A 19,364-nucleotide genomic window follows, 5' to 3' on the forward strand; every position below is an offset into this window, starting at 1 on the left:
TAGGGGGGGGGGGAATAAAATAACATTCCACAAGAGTGATGCTGGGTTTTATTTTCCACAAAAAGTAGTTTTAGTTAGAAAGTTAGATTTTTATTTATTTCCTATCTCTTTTTTTTGATACAACTTTTCATATTTCTAGAACAGCCAGATTTTGTTTTTAAGATTCAAAAATATATATATATTTTTTTCATAATGGTCATTTTAAAAATGAAAACTATCGTTCTTTGGTGAAAAGGAAATATTCAATATTTTTCAAAAGATAATGTATGGTTATGGACCGACGCAAGCGTCTCTCAGCATTCTGAAGAATTTTTCATAAATGTAAAAAAAAAAAAAACATACTTACAAGCAACCAATGAGAATGTTGTACATCTACTCTATGCTGCTTTCAGGGACTAAGTAGTATGTTTGCATGTGATTTCGGGTTGGCTTCCATCTCTTATAGGCCTCAATTTCTTTTCGTACTTGGTATTTTGATTCAATGTGAGAATATTTCATCTGTAATTTCTTAGTGGACTTTAATTTCTAGTTATTGTCGGTACAAAATGGACCCGGCCGCGTGTTTGGCGGTTTAGTGTAATGGAGCGTGCCGGGTGCCCTCGGAACAGAATACATAATACGCTGTAATGGTGCGTCTTGAACAAGTGCTCCACGTCTCCCTGGCGCCTTTTAATGGGCAGCTTGAAGAGAAAGAATTGATTTTTTATTTTTTTTTCTTTATTGCCGGTCTTGCATGTCGCGCCAAGCGCTGCTCTCGTAGCATTCCCGCCTCCCGTTGCCCCCCCCATCCTGTCCCGACAGATGAGACGGGAGTTGTGGAGTTCGGTTTCCGTGATGGCTCCTCAAAAAGGCAGCTGATCTTGTTTTATGGACAAAAAGCTTGTTGATGATCATGTGGGTTGGCTCAATTAGCCATTAGCTTAAAAATAATCAGTGTAGCTAGACAACCATGTTTTCATTGGACCTCACTAATGTGTATTAAATCTGTACGTTGGAAGAGCCAATCACAAAGGTCAAAATTGGCTGACTGTGTAGCTCAATTGAGGATGATGAGCTTCGGTTACTTTGTTTTAACACAAAAAAAATCATTGACAATGAATTAGATTCCAGTTGATGATGAAACATAAAAGTCCATCTATTATTAATTCGATGTTGATAGATGCATGCAGATCAGAAGAGGTACTTAAATGGGTATCTTCACTGGCCTCCACAAAAGTCTAGTAAACACGCATTTCCACTATGATTACAAAAGAGGAACTCATTTAATCGTAATAAACCAAAGCTCTACTGTTTACAATGTACTGTAATTTGCACACAACCGTTTAGTTTCCATGAGGAGGACTTTCAGAGTCTTGGTGAGTCTTGTAGCTGCAGGATGAGGATGTGAGATGCAGTGATGATCTCCCACAGAGGAGGAGGAGGAGGACAATAGTCGGTGCGCTTCTGCCGGAATTGAATGAGTGGCGTTGCTCATCTGATTACGAGCCGCTGACAATCTTCCTGCTCTGGCCTGAGCTCATCCTCAGCTATGACTAATGAACAGTGATATCCTCTCTCTCTCTCTCTCTCTCTCTCTGTCTCTCTCTCTTTTCATGACACGCTCTATTGATTATTGAAATGCTCTCCCGTTCTTTCCTTTCATTCGCCGTTCACCCCCTCGTCTTGTAGCGTTCATTTTGCTAATCTGATTTACCGACTTGATTGGACCACCAAACAGCCATCCTCCCACGACCCAATATCTCTTCATCTTCTTTTTTCTTTTTCTTCTTTTTCTTCTTTGGTCGTCATGGTAATTTTTTAGCAATGTTTTCTTTTATTGTCATTTGTTGATAGTGTTTTTCTACAAAAAAAAGTCTTCTTTGTTTCGCTTCCACACTAAAAAACACAACTTGTATTTTATGGGTGCTAAAACAGTCATTTTAGTTGGAACAACATTCAAATATAAATGAGTGGCATTTATGGCAACAATGTTAGTTGACACAACAAAGCAAGCAAGTTGTTTGCTTCAAAACATTTTACTGAGTTGTTTTTACTTTTATCTTTAATACAAGGGCTAATTAGTTCTGTATTCTCTTATTTCTTTGTTAAAAAATCTGGAAAAGCCAATTTTCACATTAGCAACTTAAAGTATTCTACTGAATTGCCTCCCAAAAATAAAATCAAATAATAATAATAATGACATTTTATGCAGCGTTTTCTCACAAAAACAGCTAAAGCTCGTTGCTAATCTTGGCGGAGTTTGGTTGTCTTTTGCCAATGTTGTAGCAATGTCATTTTGTTAATTTTCTTCGGTCAATAAAGTGTGACTCTTCTTCTTCTTCTTGTTCTGTTTCTTCTTTTCCACCTCCCGTTTTCCATCCAGATAATGAAATCAGGCGGCAGCAGCCCTTCATCTGCATTAGCACCATTTGCGAGACTAAACAGCCTGCTAATTTGCCATCCTTCTCGTTGGTTAGCCTGACGCCCATTTGCATAATTTTCAGCGGGTCGCTTTCTATCAGCCGGCGAGAGGAAGCAGGAAGCTGCCGCCGGCTTGTTTGATCCTCATCTCAATATTTGTCTATCGGTAAAGGGCTTGATTAACGGAACAAAATGCGATCCGCCACCCGGATCGTTCCTCCCGAACAGTCGATCCGAATTTCACCGTGAGCCCCCTTTGATTGGGCCTCACCTTCGGGTTGTGACTCATGTCGTTTATAAAGGCTTTCATCGCCTCCCACTGACTCCACCGTCACTTTGCTGAGTGACGTCTCGAGGCTACGCGTCTGGGGGGAAAAAAATTAGACACACAAAGCCTTCCTGGGTTATCTTTTTCTTCCCTGCACTGGCAGGTGTTCCATTAACCTTGAAGTCTGACGCCGTCTCCAAGTAGCCTCATTACCTCGTGCTTGACGAGCTCTTAACTCTGATGTCGGTGTGATTTTTTTTTTTTTTTTTCTTTTGCTCCGTGGATATACCAGGCCGAGCGAAGGGGACGGCATGACCTTACCCCCCCCTCCACACTTTTCGCCTCCGTGCATTAATGAAGAGACGAGGCGTCCTCTGCCAGAGACACTTCATGAAGTTGTTTCCTTTTTCCTTAATAGCACTTCAGTCTCGCTGATGTTAGCGTTGGGTTCAGGCGCTCTCAAAACTTTTTCTCAAATGCGAGAAATGATCGCCTCATAAACCGGTAAAAGAGAACTACCACATGCACCTCTAATAGTCATGTTGTTGTTTTTTTATGTTACTGCCTAAATATTTGTGACCTATTTCATAGAAAGGAACTTACCAAAATCAGTTGAATTAAATTCAAGACAAACAAAAAAATGCATTTTTTTTCTCACCCAAAACACACTTTCTGGGTAGCTGTGGATTTTTCATATTAGGTTACTTTTGTTATGTTGACCCGTCAGATTGCTTTGAAGATTGGATTTAGGGCTGGGTGAAGAGCTGAAGCTGGTTGACATTTTAGTCGAAGTCAATTTAATGTATCTTATAGATAATCCTGCATTGGCTCGGTCCCTTTGGACACAGCTCTGTGTTACAGTTTGGGTTACTTTTAACCCAGTATTTTTACGCGTGTATGTAACCGTTGTGGCGGCATGGTGGACGGGGGGTGAGCCTTACAGTTCTGAGGTTTCTGGTGCAAATCTGGGCTCTGGAACCGGCGTTGTTGTGTGGAATTTACCCCAGTGGTATTAGATTGCAACTATAAAGAAATTGCTAACATATAAATAGAATACTATACTATATGCTACGCAAGCAAGCAAAAGAGTCAGCAGTGATTGTATGTGACGACTATTCGTGTATTTCTGTCTTTCTATTTGAAGTGTAGGAGATTTTTGTTCTGTAACTGGTCAAGAGCCCAATTGAGTTTCAATGCAGCAATCTGACTGCATGACTATCACCTATCAGACTTTCGGTGACAGTTTGTCTTTGTCGATGCATGCGCCATTCGGACGTTGCCTGGTATCCATTTGGAGATGATTGACTGCGTTGTGTGACCATTAGCTAAGGTCAGAAATTGGATCGATAAGACCATTTGGCAACCAACGTTTTCCTTCGCAATTCTGAAATCTTTTACAAAGCAGTCCTCTGTCAAGCCGGGACTCTGATTTGGATGGATACAAGTACAAAATGTCATCTTTAGAAGTATTTCGCTTGGTTAAAAGGTCACCAGAGTGCTTAACTGATGTCCGTTCGGCGATTTTCCCGGTTGACCAATGTTATGATGCTCATCACCGCGAGCCGTGATGAGAGTTTTGGACAGGGAATTTTCTTCCTCAGACTTTCTACTTCTACGACACAGAAAGGTCATTCCTCTCTTCTGTATTATTGCCAAAGCACGGGATCAAAGTTGGAGCAGTATTTTGTGAATTTGCCGTGAAAATTAGTCCCTGATACCAGTTTAAACGGCGGAACATAACAGATCACGCAAGAAAACTTCTCAAGGGACCCATGCTCGAAGTTCAACAGCAAGTCAGGTATTTTCATTTGAAATAGCCATTTTGGGCAAATCCAAGGTGCTTTAAAAAAACACAGACTATGGAATTGGAAGGATTCATCATGAATGAGGCGATGCGAGGGCCCTTAAATCGCTGCTTGTAGCTTCAATTGTTTATTGTTCCTACGGTGTGATGTTAATCTGCGAGCACAGCACTGCAAAATTTGGCAATTAACCCTCCGGCCCACAAAAGTCGACCGTCAAAAGTAGGATTAAATATAGACTGACTCGATAATCAGATAAATCTGGAAGGGACTCAAAACTGGCCAGGTTATCTTCTCGTATGGAATACCAAATGGTGCATTTCATTGGGGGATTTTAAACCGCAGTTCCTCGAAATTTACTTCTCTTCATGCGCTGTCATGTCTTCACCAGCCACAGGTCAAAGGGCCACCAGTGATGCCTATTTACTCAGCGTGTGTGTGGCATTTTATTGATTTACCATTCCGCATGAAAAAGCACAGTAAATGCCATGCAGCTGTACCGTGGCTTGTTTTATTTATGAACACGTTTCCCGCCGAGACGTTCATTATCTTGCGTGGTTACAAAGCTCCGGTGTAGCAACTGCGGAAGCGTCTTTTTATAGGCAATACCCAAACGGCTTCCATAGTGGACCCAGTCGGACTTTTACCGCGTCTTTACGCACGACCCGGGGGCATTGTTGATTGCGCCCGCGGTGCCGGCTTCTCGTAAATGAGCGCTTGTTAAAAAGCCGGCTTACGAGGAAGCGGCGTTGGACACTTTGTGCGTCACAAGATAACCTTGCCGTCGTTTTGAGGGCGACGCAATGGCGGCAGAGTCAAGATGATTATAGCCGGAGCGAGGCAGATGGATTGGCCGTGCCGTTCGTGGGCGGCTAATTAAGCTTAAATTGAGTAAATTGGTCAGCGCGGGGTCGCCGGCGTCCTTCGGTCCGCCCACCGCGCTGCTGGCGATGATGTGAAAACGGCGGGAGCAAAGCGCAAGATGAGACCGTTGCTGAATGCTGCGTCTACATTAATTACATGCAACCATCACACTTCAACTGAATAAGCATTTTTTTTTTCTAACAAGAAAGCAAATTGCAAGCCCCGTCTTTTGTAAGGGATTATGAGACTAGCGTGAATACATGTGGAAGAACTTGACTCTGATTACACCATACACACATGGACACAATAGTTTTTTTGTGTGTTTTTTTTTTTTGCTGCATTTGGCACGGGGGCCTCTATGCAGGGAACAATGAAATCTCAAGACCGTCCCACTTTCAGAAAGCTTGGTCTCTGTTATATTCTGGGGCTGCTTTGCTACACCTGGCACAGGCTCAGATAACGACCAATCGCGGCTCAGCTTCAGAAAACTGGTGAGCTGCGATTGGTTACGTTACCCGAGCCCTGAGCAACTGTGATGTCAATTTCAGTCGAGCGAAGTGACAAAAATGAGATGGCTAAAAGCGGGTGCATTTTGCTGCTTAACTCATATTCTGCAAACGCAATATTAATCAAATTGTCTTGGGCCTGCATTGAACATATTCTTGAAAATAAAACGCTTGGGTTGACTTGCGCTTTAAGGTGCGTGTCACGAGCGTGGTCACAAATGAAAACAAATTAAACTTGCCTCTCAAGGCAGCGCTGAATTAAAATTTCATTGAGCCTCAAAACATTCTTGATTTCTTGGCAGAAATATTGCTGATCGTTACGTTCTGGGGCTGCTTTGCTACATCCGGCACACATATTCTGAAATCTATGCGGGGCACGGTGAAATCGCAAGACTATGAAGACATTCTGGACTGAAATTTGCTGCCTAATCAATCGCTATGTGTGGAAAAACAGGGTTCTCCTAAAGAGCTCGCTGGTCTCCAGCGTGACATTGTAACGGGATGCCATTGTTGCGAGTTTCTTCCGTCGTAAACATTCCGAGATCAACTCCAAGTGGTGTTGTAGCAATAAATGGAAGTGTTTAAGAACCGCAGCCACATCATTAAGCGCTCTGCCAAGTGGGCTCGCTCGACTGCATTGTGCCCACTTGTAAAGTTTGGTGCAGGGGGGATAAAGCTGTTAGCTTGTTATTGTGGAGTCAGTCCAGATCTTTTAGCAAACTGAATCAAAACAGTGCGACAGCGACGACGAAAACAAAATGAGCTCCATTTAAAAAAAATAATTGTATGTGTATCTATGAATGATGTATTAATTTATTCCCTTTTTGTTTTATTTAAATAGAGTATTTTTATTTTGAATGCTATGTATTTCCATTTTTTTATTCAAAGTATTTGTTTATGAATAATTGTTAATTGAAATGTTTGAATGTATTTATTTGAAATAATTAATATTAAATAATTGTTTTGTGATTTAATACTCTTTACATTAATATAAGAAACATGTTTTAGTGTAATGCGCCTTATTATTCATGAATGATTTATTAATTTATTCTCTTTTTGTTTGTGCCACTTTCTTTTTTTTTTTAGTTTTGAGGGAACCAATGCGCTACGCGCTTTGCCTTAGACGCCGCCGCTTATCTTAATGCTAACAAACAATGCAAAATGTTATTGACATGCTAACGGTTCGCGTTGATAGTTGGCCTCTCAGAAGTATTTGGTTTTCACTGTTTGTATCTTAAATGACTTCAACTTTACATTCAGCATTCAACTATAAATGATTGTATTAAAAAACATTCTCCTGGCCTCGCCGCTCCTTCCCCAAGTGTAACACAAGTAACCCCTCGTGTAAAAGGCCTCTCCAGCGTCTATGGAGGTCACTTTCTCCATGACAACAAGCTTTGATTTCCCGATGTGTCGTTTTTCACGCGTCTCTGCTCCGGGGACACACAAATGGATGCGGTGCGGTCGGCGAAGTGGCGCGCGGCGCATACTATAAGTCACTTAGCCGTCGTCACAGGCCACTCGTCCGTTTATCTCCATCCCTGCATCCATTAATCTCCCTTTACTGTAACCCATCCGGTTAGTGGCTAGCCAAAGCTGATGAGACGGCCCATTACTTATTTAGCGCCACTTTAGGGGGGGCCGAACGGTGGTGTGTGCGCGTCGGGGGGAGTCGATGGAGGAGACGCTCTCGGTAACAACATTTGCTGTCCAGTTTGAAGACGCCGAGATGGAATCAAGTCAATAAAACACTCGGAGCGGCGTGATGGCCGCGTAGTTAAGTGAAGGTCAAGCTGCCGGGTCGGGGTGTAATCTGCCCGCTTGGATGACGGCGCTGCACATTCTGGAGGGGAAAGTCTCCCCCCCCCCCCCCCCCGAAAACACTTCAATATCCTCTAAATCAATGTGACCTGCACAGGAGCACAGCACCCAGTTTGTACCGATGTACTGTAATATTTTTGATTTTTTTTTTTTTTTCCCTTCATATCATAGCAGCACTCGGCGGCTGAAGAGGAGCTGGTTGTGATGCATTAAGAGTCGGTGAGAGAGGACCCGTGATAAGGCAGCCAGTGTGTGTTTGTGTGTGTTTGTTTGTTTGTGTGTGCATGCAAGGACACTTTAGCCTATCATGATGATTCCTGTAGTTCATTGCACTATATTTATTGTGACCTTTTTTTTTTTTTATCTTGAACTTGACAAATACTATGTATATAAAAACAATAACTAATACTTAGACTAATAAAAACGTAACTAAAAATCAAGCATTTTCGAAAAAATATAAACAAATAAAAGTTTACTGTCAAAGTAAACATAAAACAAAGGGGGGAAATACCAACCACACAGCTTTGCCTTAGCAGAGGCCGCTTTGCTTAATGCTAACGAACAACGCAACATTTGAGCTCACAGTTAGCATCAATAGTTGCGGTTTTAGAAGCAACAGATTTGAATTCAATCGGTGGAACAACACGTCTAGACATAGCGTATGACAATACTTACAGGCATATATTCTTTATGCTCTACAATGTCAAATAGTACAGCATTTTATTGAGTCACGGTAGTCATCGCTGAAGTACTATTCTTTATCATTTGTGTCTGCTGTCTGTATCAGAATCGTACTGCCTTCTGAGGCTAAGGCAGGCACACCAGAAAAAGCAGCACAATGAATTGAATCGAAGCATTACGTCAGGATGCGCAAACTATTTAATTCTTAGCATTCTTTTGTTCATGTTCATGAAATCCAATATTATATAGGGCTATTTTTCCTTGTAGAAAAGAAATGAACTCATTTAAACAAAACATTGGTGGGGGAAACCAGAATAGAATATTGGAATTTTCATTCATTTCAATGGGGAAAGAGTATTTGAAAGCGTTTTGAATCACAAGTCTGGTCAGGGAAAAGATTAAATTTGTATATCAAGTCCCCACTCTAATAAAAAACAATTTTACCTTGCACCACCTAGTACTCCCAGAATATTTTGAAAACGCAACCCCTGAAATCAGGAAGTGTGCCATCTTGGTCTGAGAGAACTATTTTGTGATCATTTTGAGTCATTTCCAGTGGTCCTTCAAAGAGCAACTTGTCCTAGTGATTTTGTCAAATACCTACTAAATTTGAAACGCGTGTTAGCAAAAATCTCGTGTTTTGTCCTTATATAGTGCTGGAGCATGGCACCAAATGTGATGACCCCATAAGACAAAATTGTGTACTCATCATTAGCGATTTTTAAAATGGACGATATTTTTTTTTTGCCGATTTTTACCCCAATTTTTTTTAACACATTAATACATTAACCTACAAGACAAAAATAATGACATTCAAACACTCCCCAACAAAACGTTGATAATCAGTTATCGGAATTTTATTCTGCCAAATATCAGAATATACGGGCCCTACTCTTTATTACGAGCTTGCTTACTGAACGAATGAACTAAAAAATACTGGAATAGTCTGATTCCAAGCCCTTAGACAACCACCCCTCCTCCGACCCCCGTCCACATGACGCTTCCTATCCCCCTCTAGCACATCCAGCTCCCCCACCTCCTGGTCCACGTCTTGTATCACGCACTGTCACTCTGGCAACATATTAAAAAGGCGAGATAGCAGCCGCTCTGTTCTTGCCAGGAAAGTGATTTAGCGCGGGCTTGTGTTGATGAAAGAACATGTGTTTTTTTTTTTTCTTTCTTTTTTTTTTTTCCCAGCACTCCTCCATCTCGCCGCGCTCGCTTCTCATTTTGGCCTCCTCTTCCTCATCATCTTCTTCCACTTTATCTCACGTCGCCGCTCTGATGCCGTCCAGTAGTGTTCGCCGCTCCCTTTCTTCTTCTTCGCGTGGCTGAATCTCTTTGTTAGTGGAGGGGAGAAGAAGAAGAAGAATAAGGGCAAGGTGCTTGGATTATGATTCAGGTTTGTGTTGAGGTTATGATTTAAATTTAGGCTTCAGGGTTCAAGGTTAGATTACAGGTGGATAGTGGATGGGGTTGAAGGTTTTGGTTTGATTTGGGGTTTGGAGGATTTATGAATGAAGGTTTTATGAGTAGGTTAGTGGTTTGAGTTAATTTTAGGATATAAAGTGAGGTTATACTGTTATTTAGAGACAATAGAAATAAATGAATTACCTTTGTATTGATAAAGACGCTTCTGTTGATTTTTGATAGATTCAACTGACGATGCAGACAGACACATATCTTAATCCAGAGTCTGCAGTGGGACAGGGGAATTGTCGGATTTTTGGAACGGCGAGTTAAACGAGAATGTGAAAGAGAGAAGGTAGAGAAAGTTAATCCCTGTTAATTAATCCCATCAACTGTGGCTCATCTTTGTTCACTCAAACAATCGGACCACTGGTGGGTTTAAAGAGAATCACGGTTTGACTTGACAGTGTGTACCAAGCTCGAGCAGGGTCGGTCATGTCTGGATTGTTTGTGAGACCAAGGAAGTGGTTGGAAAAAGGGTGGATCTTACATTTGTAAAGAATCAACAAACTTGTATCGGATATTCCTTCATTTCAAACTACGTCAGAGATTTTCTAGTACTGTGTGAAACATTCGGACCACTTAAGTCATCTGGTCTACTCTGCGTCTCCAAAGTCAGAACCAAACACGGGGACTCAGCATTTAGTTTCTATGCTCCATATATCTGGAACAGACTCCCAGAAAACATCAGCTCTGCTGAGAGCTCTTTTCAATCACGGTTGAAGACGCACCTGCTCACTGCTGCCTTTGACCAAAGCACTGTATCACTTTTTAAATTGTCCATTTTCACTTCCAAGTCCCCACACCGTAGCTTTTACTTGCAATTCTTTGTTTTTATCTCTTGTGGGGTTTATTTGCAGTTTTTACCTTTTTATTTTTTATTTATTTTTTTTTTTTTTTGAGAAATATTTTTCGTTTAAAATGTTTCTCCCTTTGGCATTGTATTTTAATGTCCTGTTTGAAGCACTTGAAGTTGCCTTACTGCTGAGATGTTGCTATACAAATAAACTTAACATTGCCTCGCCTCAGGGTAGGATTGGGTTTTCGGGTTAGATGATTGGGTTAGGGAGGTGGAGATCCAAACCCCCCGGCTCCTAAAACCTCACAACTCTGACGTCTAGTGCCCAGCATTTTACACCCCGCCCTATTCCTTTATTTATATAGTTGGTTAGTTAGTTATGTTTTAAACTTGCAAAAAAATAAGCGTGCCACTCTCTGCTCCCTTAATTGCGCTGCAGTGATTTCTTAAGTTTTATGAAACTGAATCTGAAGCTTCTCTGTTTTAGGGCTAGGATTAAGGCTTTAGCAGTTAGGATCTGGTTTTAGGGTTTGTTTTAGGGTTAAGATGACATTTTAGGGGTGGGTCACGTCCTTTTGCCAGGCGTCGGGCCGCTAAGTCATTTGTAACAAATGACAAATTAGCGTCGGAGGCTGCTGCTAATGAGAGATTTTAATTATCGGCTAATCCGCTGGTCATTTTGCGATGAAGGGATCAATCACTCCCTCGTTAAGATGTCAGACAATTGTTGGAAATGAGCTCTCGTGCTCTGAGTAACCAAACTGCCTGGCGCAAAATGTCCGTCTTTTTACAGCGTTGGGAAGTAGAGATTTACATGAAATGGAGTATTTCTTTACCTTTACTTACTACATTGAAAAACAAATAATTGTGCTTGCTACTCCTTACTTTTTGTTTAGTTGAATTCTACTTTTACTGGTGTGTTTTTTTAACTTTTATTTAAGAACGGAGTGTGAGTAATTTTAGCACTTCGGTTCATATGTGGTTTGGGCTTTGCAACTGGGTTCCTCAACATTCCCACGAACGATATGGAAATAGCGATATGTAGTAGTTTCATGTCCAGAGTCTCCTGATCAATAATCTTTCTGGTCATTTGAGCGGCCCCAGTTTGTTCCTCCCTCCTCGGCCTGACCATGTGCTGGCCCGTTAATATCCTGAATACCACTTCAGTCTCTCCAGGCGCTCAGTGTTGGTATCTGAAAGGCCGTGTGTTCATACCAATGTAAGGCGTAGACAAAGAAGGGCTTTTAGGGCGAGCAGCGCCACTTGATGTGAGATAAGTGGCGAAAAGCCAGAGGCTCTCCTGGGATTTTTTTGCATCTTTGAAGGCCGAAGTGACAGAATTTTGAGCGATTGAGAGAATGGCGCCTACCCTACAACAACTCCTTGCGCGCGATTCATTCAAGAGAGGACATATTTTCAACCGTGACTGAACGTTGACGCTTTTCCTTTATCTTCCCCTCAACCAGATTTACTTTGTGAACTGTTTAATCAGCACTTACTGACATAGCGTCAGAGTTTGCTTCTTCTGGCCCCCAATTAAAAAAAGAACCAAAGGGTCAGTTTGTCTCCTCTTGATCTGAAGAAGTTGATGTCTTTGTCAGCAATGTCCATCTCTGCCTCTTTTGGTTTAAGTTTGTATGGTACAATTCCAACTGTGCTAAAATTTAAAAAAGCGAACCCGGCAAATCGGCCAACACATCATAGCGACTATGAACTCGCGACTATGAACTTGTACTGATGAGCTTCATTCTTTTATGGGCTTTAGCGTAGCATTAGCCACCCTCTCTGCCGATTACCTGGAAGTTCACATGTGTTTGTGAGTCAAACGCCTCCCAGTTGTCCCGTTAAACTGGAGCTATTTAAACCGAGCCATCCTCCGTGTCGCTATTAATCACCCAAGCGGAAGCTATTTGGGCTGCAAAGCAGCAGCTTGGCCTGCAGGCTTTTTTTTTTTTTTTTTTCCCTCCATTTCTTTTTTTTTTTTTTTTTCTAGACGGTCCTATATTTATTACAGAGCCCACTACTGACTGCCTTCTTCTTTCCGGAGCACTAATGAGCTGTAGCAATTGTAGTAGAAGTACTAATTCTCCTCATAGCGCCAGGATTAATTGCAGTGACTAATGTGACGAATCAATCCAGAGAACGGTGTGGTGGCAGGTTCTTCTCCGCTTGCTTATCCCCCAAAAGATGGACTCTCTCGACCACGCTGAGCTTCCGCTTGTAATATACTTGGCTGGCTAAATTTCTGACCAAACGCTTCATATCTTCATGTTACAGTGATTATTAAAAACAATTACCCTTATACATCACATACAACACCATTGTGCTAATTTTGATATACTGTATGAAGGCAATAAGTTGATAACATTGGAAAGTAGAAGTTTTATGTGCTATCTAATGTCAAAAATAGTATAATTTACACATACAGAATAAAGCAATGATTATATTGATTCTACTGGAGAATTTTTTTGTGAAAATAAACTTGGCAAATGCTTTCACTCGTATCCGTCTTGCGCCGTCCAAGAATTTTAGCACAAGTGGCACATGAATGAAATATTATTTCACATACTTAATGTTTTTGTTTTGCGAGGATATCATGATGCGTATACAGTAGATGTTTCCCCCCTATTATGACTATCACGAAAGTAGTATCACTAGCGTAGACAAATGTCAGTTGACGTTTAGACTTTTTCCTGTTCCTGGGCGCATCTGTCTCCCTGAACATCAGTTCGCTTTTTTTTTTCAGAAAATTTCTCCGTCAACAAAGCCAATCAGAAGAGGAACGTCCAAAATGGTTCCTGTTGCAGGGCACGTTTGCCCTTTTATCGCTTGTCCATGCGTGTGCGCGTGCCTGTGATGCTTTTGACGTTTCTACTCCTGCACCGCTTGCTCTATTTAAATGTCAGCATGAACATTGTGTTGTCCTGGAGGATCCGTCAGCATATTCACGGCTTTCTGTGCACGTCTCGCGGGGGGATGCTCATTTACAGCAATATCTTGTTCCTGTAGAACTTACAGCAGATCCACTTGCGGCGAGGCTCATTTGTAGCACGCACGCTCGCCTGACGGATGAATTGGTCATTAGTCCAGCGAGTGTGTACACGTGTGTGTGTGTGTGTGTGTGTGTGTGTGTGTGTACGTGCGCGTGTATGCGCGTAGCAGGGCTGCCACCGGGTCAATAGAAGTATATACGACCAGAGATTGGAAATGGAGCCGGTCCTCTTTGGGAGTATCGGTAGCAGGCAGATTCGGAACGTGGCGGCAAAAAGCAAACATTGCACATTTCGCACGCACACACGCATATGGCGGCATCCTTTTTTTCCCCAGCTCACGCACACATTGGCTTTTTTGCTGCTGAATGCCATTTGCTGGCTGGTGGCATCCATCTGTCGCTTTCCTTCCTTCTTCACGCGTATTCCCGTGTGGTTTCAGCGCGGCGCGCCCGACGTGTTGACAGGCAGTTGGATTTATTTAAGGAAGGATTTATTTATTAATTAAAAAAAAAAAAAAAAAACAATTCTGCTAATCACCTCCCGTCGGTGTTTGCACACCTACACGCGCCGGCGAGTTTGTCATCTGGCAGGAAAATAAACAACCCCAAAAACATTTTGTAAGTGTAATTATCTCTTCATAAACAAACATTAATTGCTGAGAATATAGTGAGGTTCCCAGGTTGGTAAAATGAGTGCTTTAATCCATCTGTGACCTCACATTTCAGTTTACAATATTTATGTATGTAGCCACAACATAAACAAGGGAATGGATTGAAGCGAATGGAGTGAGGTTCCCTTGGCTGGCAAAGTTAGCACATCGAAAGATGTATCACCCCTGCAACTTATTCTACTTATTTCGCTAGCGCATGCAACTACAACACCGACTGATGGATGGAGTGATGTTCCTTTGGCTGGCAAAATTAGCATGTCAAAAGATCATCATCATCATTAGTTTGTGTCGCTATATCACAGACTAGTGGCAAGAGGATGGAGTGAGGTTCCCCAGGCCGGTGAGGTTAGCGCTTCAATACATCATCACGCCCACAACTCATTCGAAATATATTTAAAGCTGCGACACCGACTAGCGAATGGAGTGTGGTTCCCCCGACTGGCACAGTTAGCACGCCAATACGTCTGCGACTAAAATGGCTCTTGCGTTATGTTGTCATTCCTTGTTTGGGAGTACTGTCACCATTTTACTCCCATTGTATTTCATTGGATGTGACACAAAATGGACGGATGCCCATTGGCGCTGCATCCCCCCGGGCGGTTGTGATGAATTTAAGTTTTTATCCATTCTGGCAGTGCGCACAGGTGTTCCCGGTGTCTGGTTCCCCTCCTCATCGTCCTCTTCCTCCTCCTCGCTAGGCCCCGCTCTGAGTCCCCAGTTTGCGTAAACACTCAGACACACACACACGCACACACACAGACCTTTTAAAAGTCGACTCGTAGTTATGCAGGGAATTTAAGACTCGCTAATTAGGAAGCTCCAATCCATCTGCTCGCCTCACAATCGCAAACGTAGCGGGATTTTGTTTGGGTGACACGCGTCGTGCAGCTGCCACTTGCATGAGACTCTCACACACACACATAGTCGTGATCACTCCACAATATTGTGTATGTGTGTACATGTTCGTGGTTTGTCTAATGGCATCTTACGGCACATTGTAAATAGGTTCCTTGTGATATGATTTGCGAGAAGGCCATAATTATATTCAGTATTGTTATCTTACCACCACATATTGCATGCAAGTTCCCTGCGCAGTGGAAGTTGTGTTTTCTAAAGTTACACGACTATTTTTTTGCTTTTGTGACACCTCAAACTGTAATAACCCCCTGCAAATGTGTGACTCCTAAATTTCCGTGTTGTTTTCTTCCTTCTAATCGACACGCACACGTGTGTGTGTATGTATGTATATATGTATATATATATATATATATATATTTCTATATATATAAATATATATATATATATATATATATATATAGCTATATAGATGTATAGATATATAGATATAAATAAATAAAATGTGTGCCCTCTACCTATTTTGTGGAAGAATTACTCGGTTGCCCTCTTCTTTCCTGGCTGAGGTGTGGAGCTGTGGAGATAAGGGAGAATATTAGCTGGCGCAAACCGCCGTCATTGTTCCGCCGGACGAGCACCGTGTTCCTCTCTACGCCTCACATATTTTTAGAGGTAATACAACTGTAGCCGCTCAGAAAATTCAAGGTTATTAAAGGGGGGGGTGGGGGAGAGTCTGGCGGCCGGAGAGTGAAGGGAGGGAAAAAGCATTCGAGAGTGACATCTCAACGCTTTTTTAGCAGTTCTGCCCACTGCTAACACCACTTTTCAGTGTTGGGGAAAGAGCTTCATGATTATAGTCATCGGTATTATAACAACATTCCTCCAAGAAACGTGTCAGTGATTTCGCTCATGGGAGTGAGTGGCTCAAGTCAAAACTACAGAGCCAAAGCAATTTACAAAAGACTGAAAACAAATAACAAAATATGGTCATATTAGAAGACATTTTAAAATGAGCAAATGTTACTAAATGTTATGCGACAAAAAACAAATCTTAGATGAAAAATACGCAGATTGCAAAAATGACAAAAAACGATTAAATGAAAAGTGAAAAAATTATCAAATGGAAAAATCATCTTTAGACTATAATGTTAGAAAAATATGAAGATTTACTTATTTTCTATATGCTTGCAATGTGTTTCATGCCCCCGTAACATACATTGGCCGTAAAAGGTAAACCGTTTGACCTTTCGGACCTTTCACTGTGCTTGTCCCTCAGGCCTGCCCTTGCTATCCCCTCTGAGAGGACGAGGAAGCGATGTCACGCCACCACCACCGCTTCGAACGGGACTACCGGGCACCTTGGGAGCGGCGCGACATCCGTCTGTCGGGCCTCCACAACGGGGGAGCCAATCAGAACTGTGCCTCCGCCATCGTCAATGGCAACAACCGCCCGGGGCTCCTTCCCATCCCCGTCATCCCGTCACTGCTTCCCACGCCGACCGCCGTCGTCGTGACGACATCGGGCGGTGAGGTGGCGGTCAAGCGAGGAATCGCGGCAGCGGGCTCAGTCGCCTCGGCGTCGACCAAGGTAAGACACTCCCGGCCCTCTGTCAAGTTTCTCGCCGTGGTTAGCTTCCCGTCCTGCTCTCCTCCGGAAATGTTTCTCTGCTCGCCCGTCGTCACGGTTGGCCTCCGCTTGTCTCTCGGAGGTTGCCATCCAAACCGCTCCCGTCAACGCCTCGGGTTCTTGCCAAACCATTTTTCCCTTCCACCCTCATTTTCTCACATTCTCTCTGTCTGCCAAGAGCGAGGCTTGTCCTCCGAGCGCCGGCCTCGCTGCTCAAATGTCGCCCCCCCCAACACACTTTGATTATGCAAATGACCTCCAGGCAGTGACGGTCTGACTTTTCTGTGAAATCAAACAAAGATTTGAAATGTTTATGTTTTTGCAGCCGTACAGTCTGTTGTTGTTGTGATGCCGCAAGTGACTCATGTTCATTTACAGTCTTATTATATGCCCACCACCAGCTCCATCAAAACATCTCATTTGGTACAGAGACAAATTCAAAGCCAGAACCTCAGAACTCCAAGTTTGGTATTTGGACTGATGTCTGCCAGCTAACGACTTAAGGCAGGCAAACACTGTGTGTCTTCAGTCAATTTTCTTGCCGATGTTCTGCTTTCCGACTCAAAATCGGATTTCAAGCCTCACCAGGCATGAACTAGGAACGTTTTGTAGCACGAGACCGGTTGTAAAATGAAAGTACTTTAGTTGTTAGACTTCTTTATTGTTTAGGTTTACTTCAGAATTCTGAAATAAGGGTCTAAAAGTCGCCTTAGGTATACTTGCTAATCGTAAAATTACATTGGCACTTGCCTTTTTGTAACTTCATCCCCCCCCCATACGATCTAAAAGCCCTGATCCACCAAAACAACGTTCACCAACAGTGACAGACGCTTACCCCCTGTGGCGTCCGGCCGGCTGTCGGCACGTCACGCTGGCAAAACACGCGGCAACGACGCTGACCGTTAAAGTAGCTTCTGTGCATGCATAAGATGTAATACCCTTACATACCATCGGCGGCGGTAGTCACCATTTCTCATTGTTAGAAAAATCCAACCGGAAAGCTGTTGGCCGGGGGCTGATTATAACAACGTAAACAATGCATTTGGCTATATTCCTCACTCATGATAAACTCCCACGCAAAGTAAACCCTCACGTTCTTGACACGGTATTGTGAAATACTTACATTGTCAACCCTCGCTCTTGTACTTTAGAAGATTAAAGCAGCGGAGGCGTCCTCACCGTTTATCCGCCGTTGGCTGATTTGCTAGCTAACAGCCAATCGGCGTGACCAAACGTCACGACTGGCGACGCCGATTCAACGTGCGTAAACGCCCCCAAGACGCTCACAGACGGGTTACGACACTACGACGGTGGCCACTACACCAATCAGACGGCGCGTTCGGGCGCCACGACGCTTCACGACCTCCGAGGTCGTTTTGGTCCATCGGGGCCTTTCCAGCTTGTCATGTGTGCCCATAACTGGCAGTGAGGTCTCCAAGGTCTAGAGTTGGACTTGGGGCTGACTGCCAGTTTCATTGCTAAAGGCGCAGATGGCAGACGGTGAATCTGTATCACTTAGTCCCCTCCTGTTTACTCTCTGCGAGCCACGGTTGAGGTGTAGGAGGCAATGCATCAGCTACTTTAGTAATATACGGGGGCATTTTGTCAGTTTGTCCAAGTTAGCTCATTTGGTTAAAAATGAAGTTTATGGCATCGATCCGCTCTTCCCGGGGAGGTAAACACGACCGTTGTAATTTAAGCGCAGAGTTCCCCTGAACTCAAAGGTTGCAAATCGTAAATCTGCGTCGGCGCTTGCCCAATCGTTATGCACCCCCCCGCCCCCCGCCAGGTCTCACCAACTCCCTCCACAGCCGTTGTCACCGATGAAGCGCAATTAGCTGACATTCCTATAAAGGCACTTGTTATATTTGGTGTGTGCACGTTACCGTGGCGCTCTTCCCTGGATGCCGCTTTGTTTGTTTTTACCCGAACTTTCCCCCACCTCCTCTTCTTTGCGTGGAGCTTTTCAAAAGCTCTTTGCTGAACTGGCAACGGAGAGCAACCGTGTCTAAAAGGCAAACCGCTCGTCTTGGCTTTAATTACAACACGGGTGTCTCGGGAGCCAGCCAACACCTCCGGTGCCTGGCTCTCCATCTCGGATCCCCTCTACCATTTGGTCAAATCGCCTAAAAACCGCCGGCGGGTCGGGAAATTCCTGATGGGAATTTCCGACACGTGTTTAAGCGATGCTCCATAATCTTCGCAAGCAATCACAGTGTCGGTTGGTGCGACATGGGACAGGTTGCTGTTATTTTCACCTGTGTGTGTGTGTGTGTGTGTGTGTGTGTGTGCGTTGACAAGCGTACCATCTGGCGTTATTGTCCGTTACCGATGTAAAGCTACCCGCACGGAACAGCAGACTGTAGTTAATTCGCAGCGACGTTTTGCCCCCCCCTGTCCCAAGTCGCTCCGTTAATTATTTGTCAACGGTTTTCCATGCTGTCGTCACAATCATAAAAAAATCATGCCCACCTCTTAAAGAACCCACGCGTATCGACATAAAAACATCACTCGTTCGCGGCAATATTACCACGCACATACAAACATCGTAAAAGTTTAACAAGATGCGTCCTTGTCGGTTTAAACTACCGTGCTACAAATCAAATGC

The 19,364-nt window shown here is 43.2% G+C and overlaps 1 protein-coding gene across 4 annotated transcripts in view; it reads left to right on the plus strand.

Moving 5' to 3' along the window:
* The window catches only part of klhl29 (kelch-like family member 29), a 145,283-nt gene that overhangs the window by 35,115 nt on the left and 90,804 nt on the right, over window positions 1-19,364 (plus strand). For 2 of the 4 annotated variants that reach the window (XM_086019341.1, XM_086019342.1), the window contains exons 3-4: window positions 15,696-15,801; window positions 16,406-16,717. In XM_086019341.1, the coding sequence (XP_085875467.1) occupies window positions 16,445-16,717 (273 nt within the window). In that variant the 5' untranslated portion in view covers window positions 15,696-15,801; window positions 16,406-16,444. The remainder of the gene's footprint in view (window positions 1-15,695; window positions 15,802-16,405; window positions 16,718-19,364) is intronic. The other 2 variants (XM_086019339.1, XM_086019340.1) reach the window with 1 other exon arrangement.

This window comes from Filicampus tigris, chromosome 20 (assembly GCF_054856515.1).
Source record: "Filicampus tigris isolate MCC_2025a chromosome 20, RoL_Ftig_1.0, whole genome shotgun sequence".
Classification (NCBI taxonomy): domain Eukaryota; kingdom Metazoa; phylum Chordata; class Actinopteri; order Syngnathiformes; family Syngnathidae; genus Filicampus; species Filicampus tigris.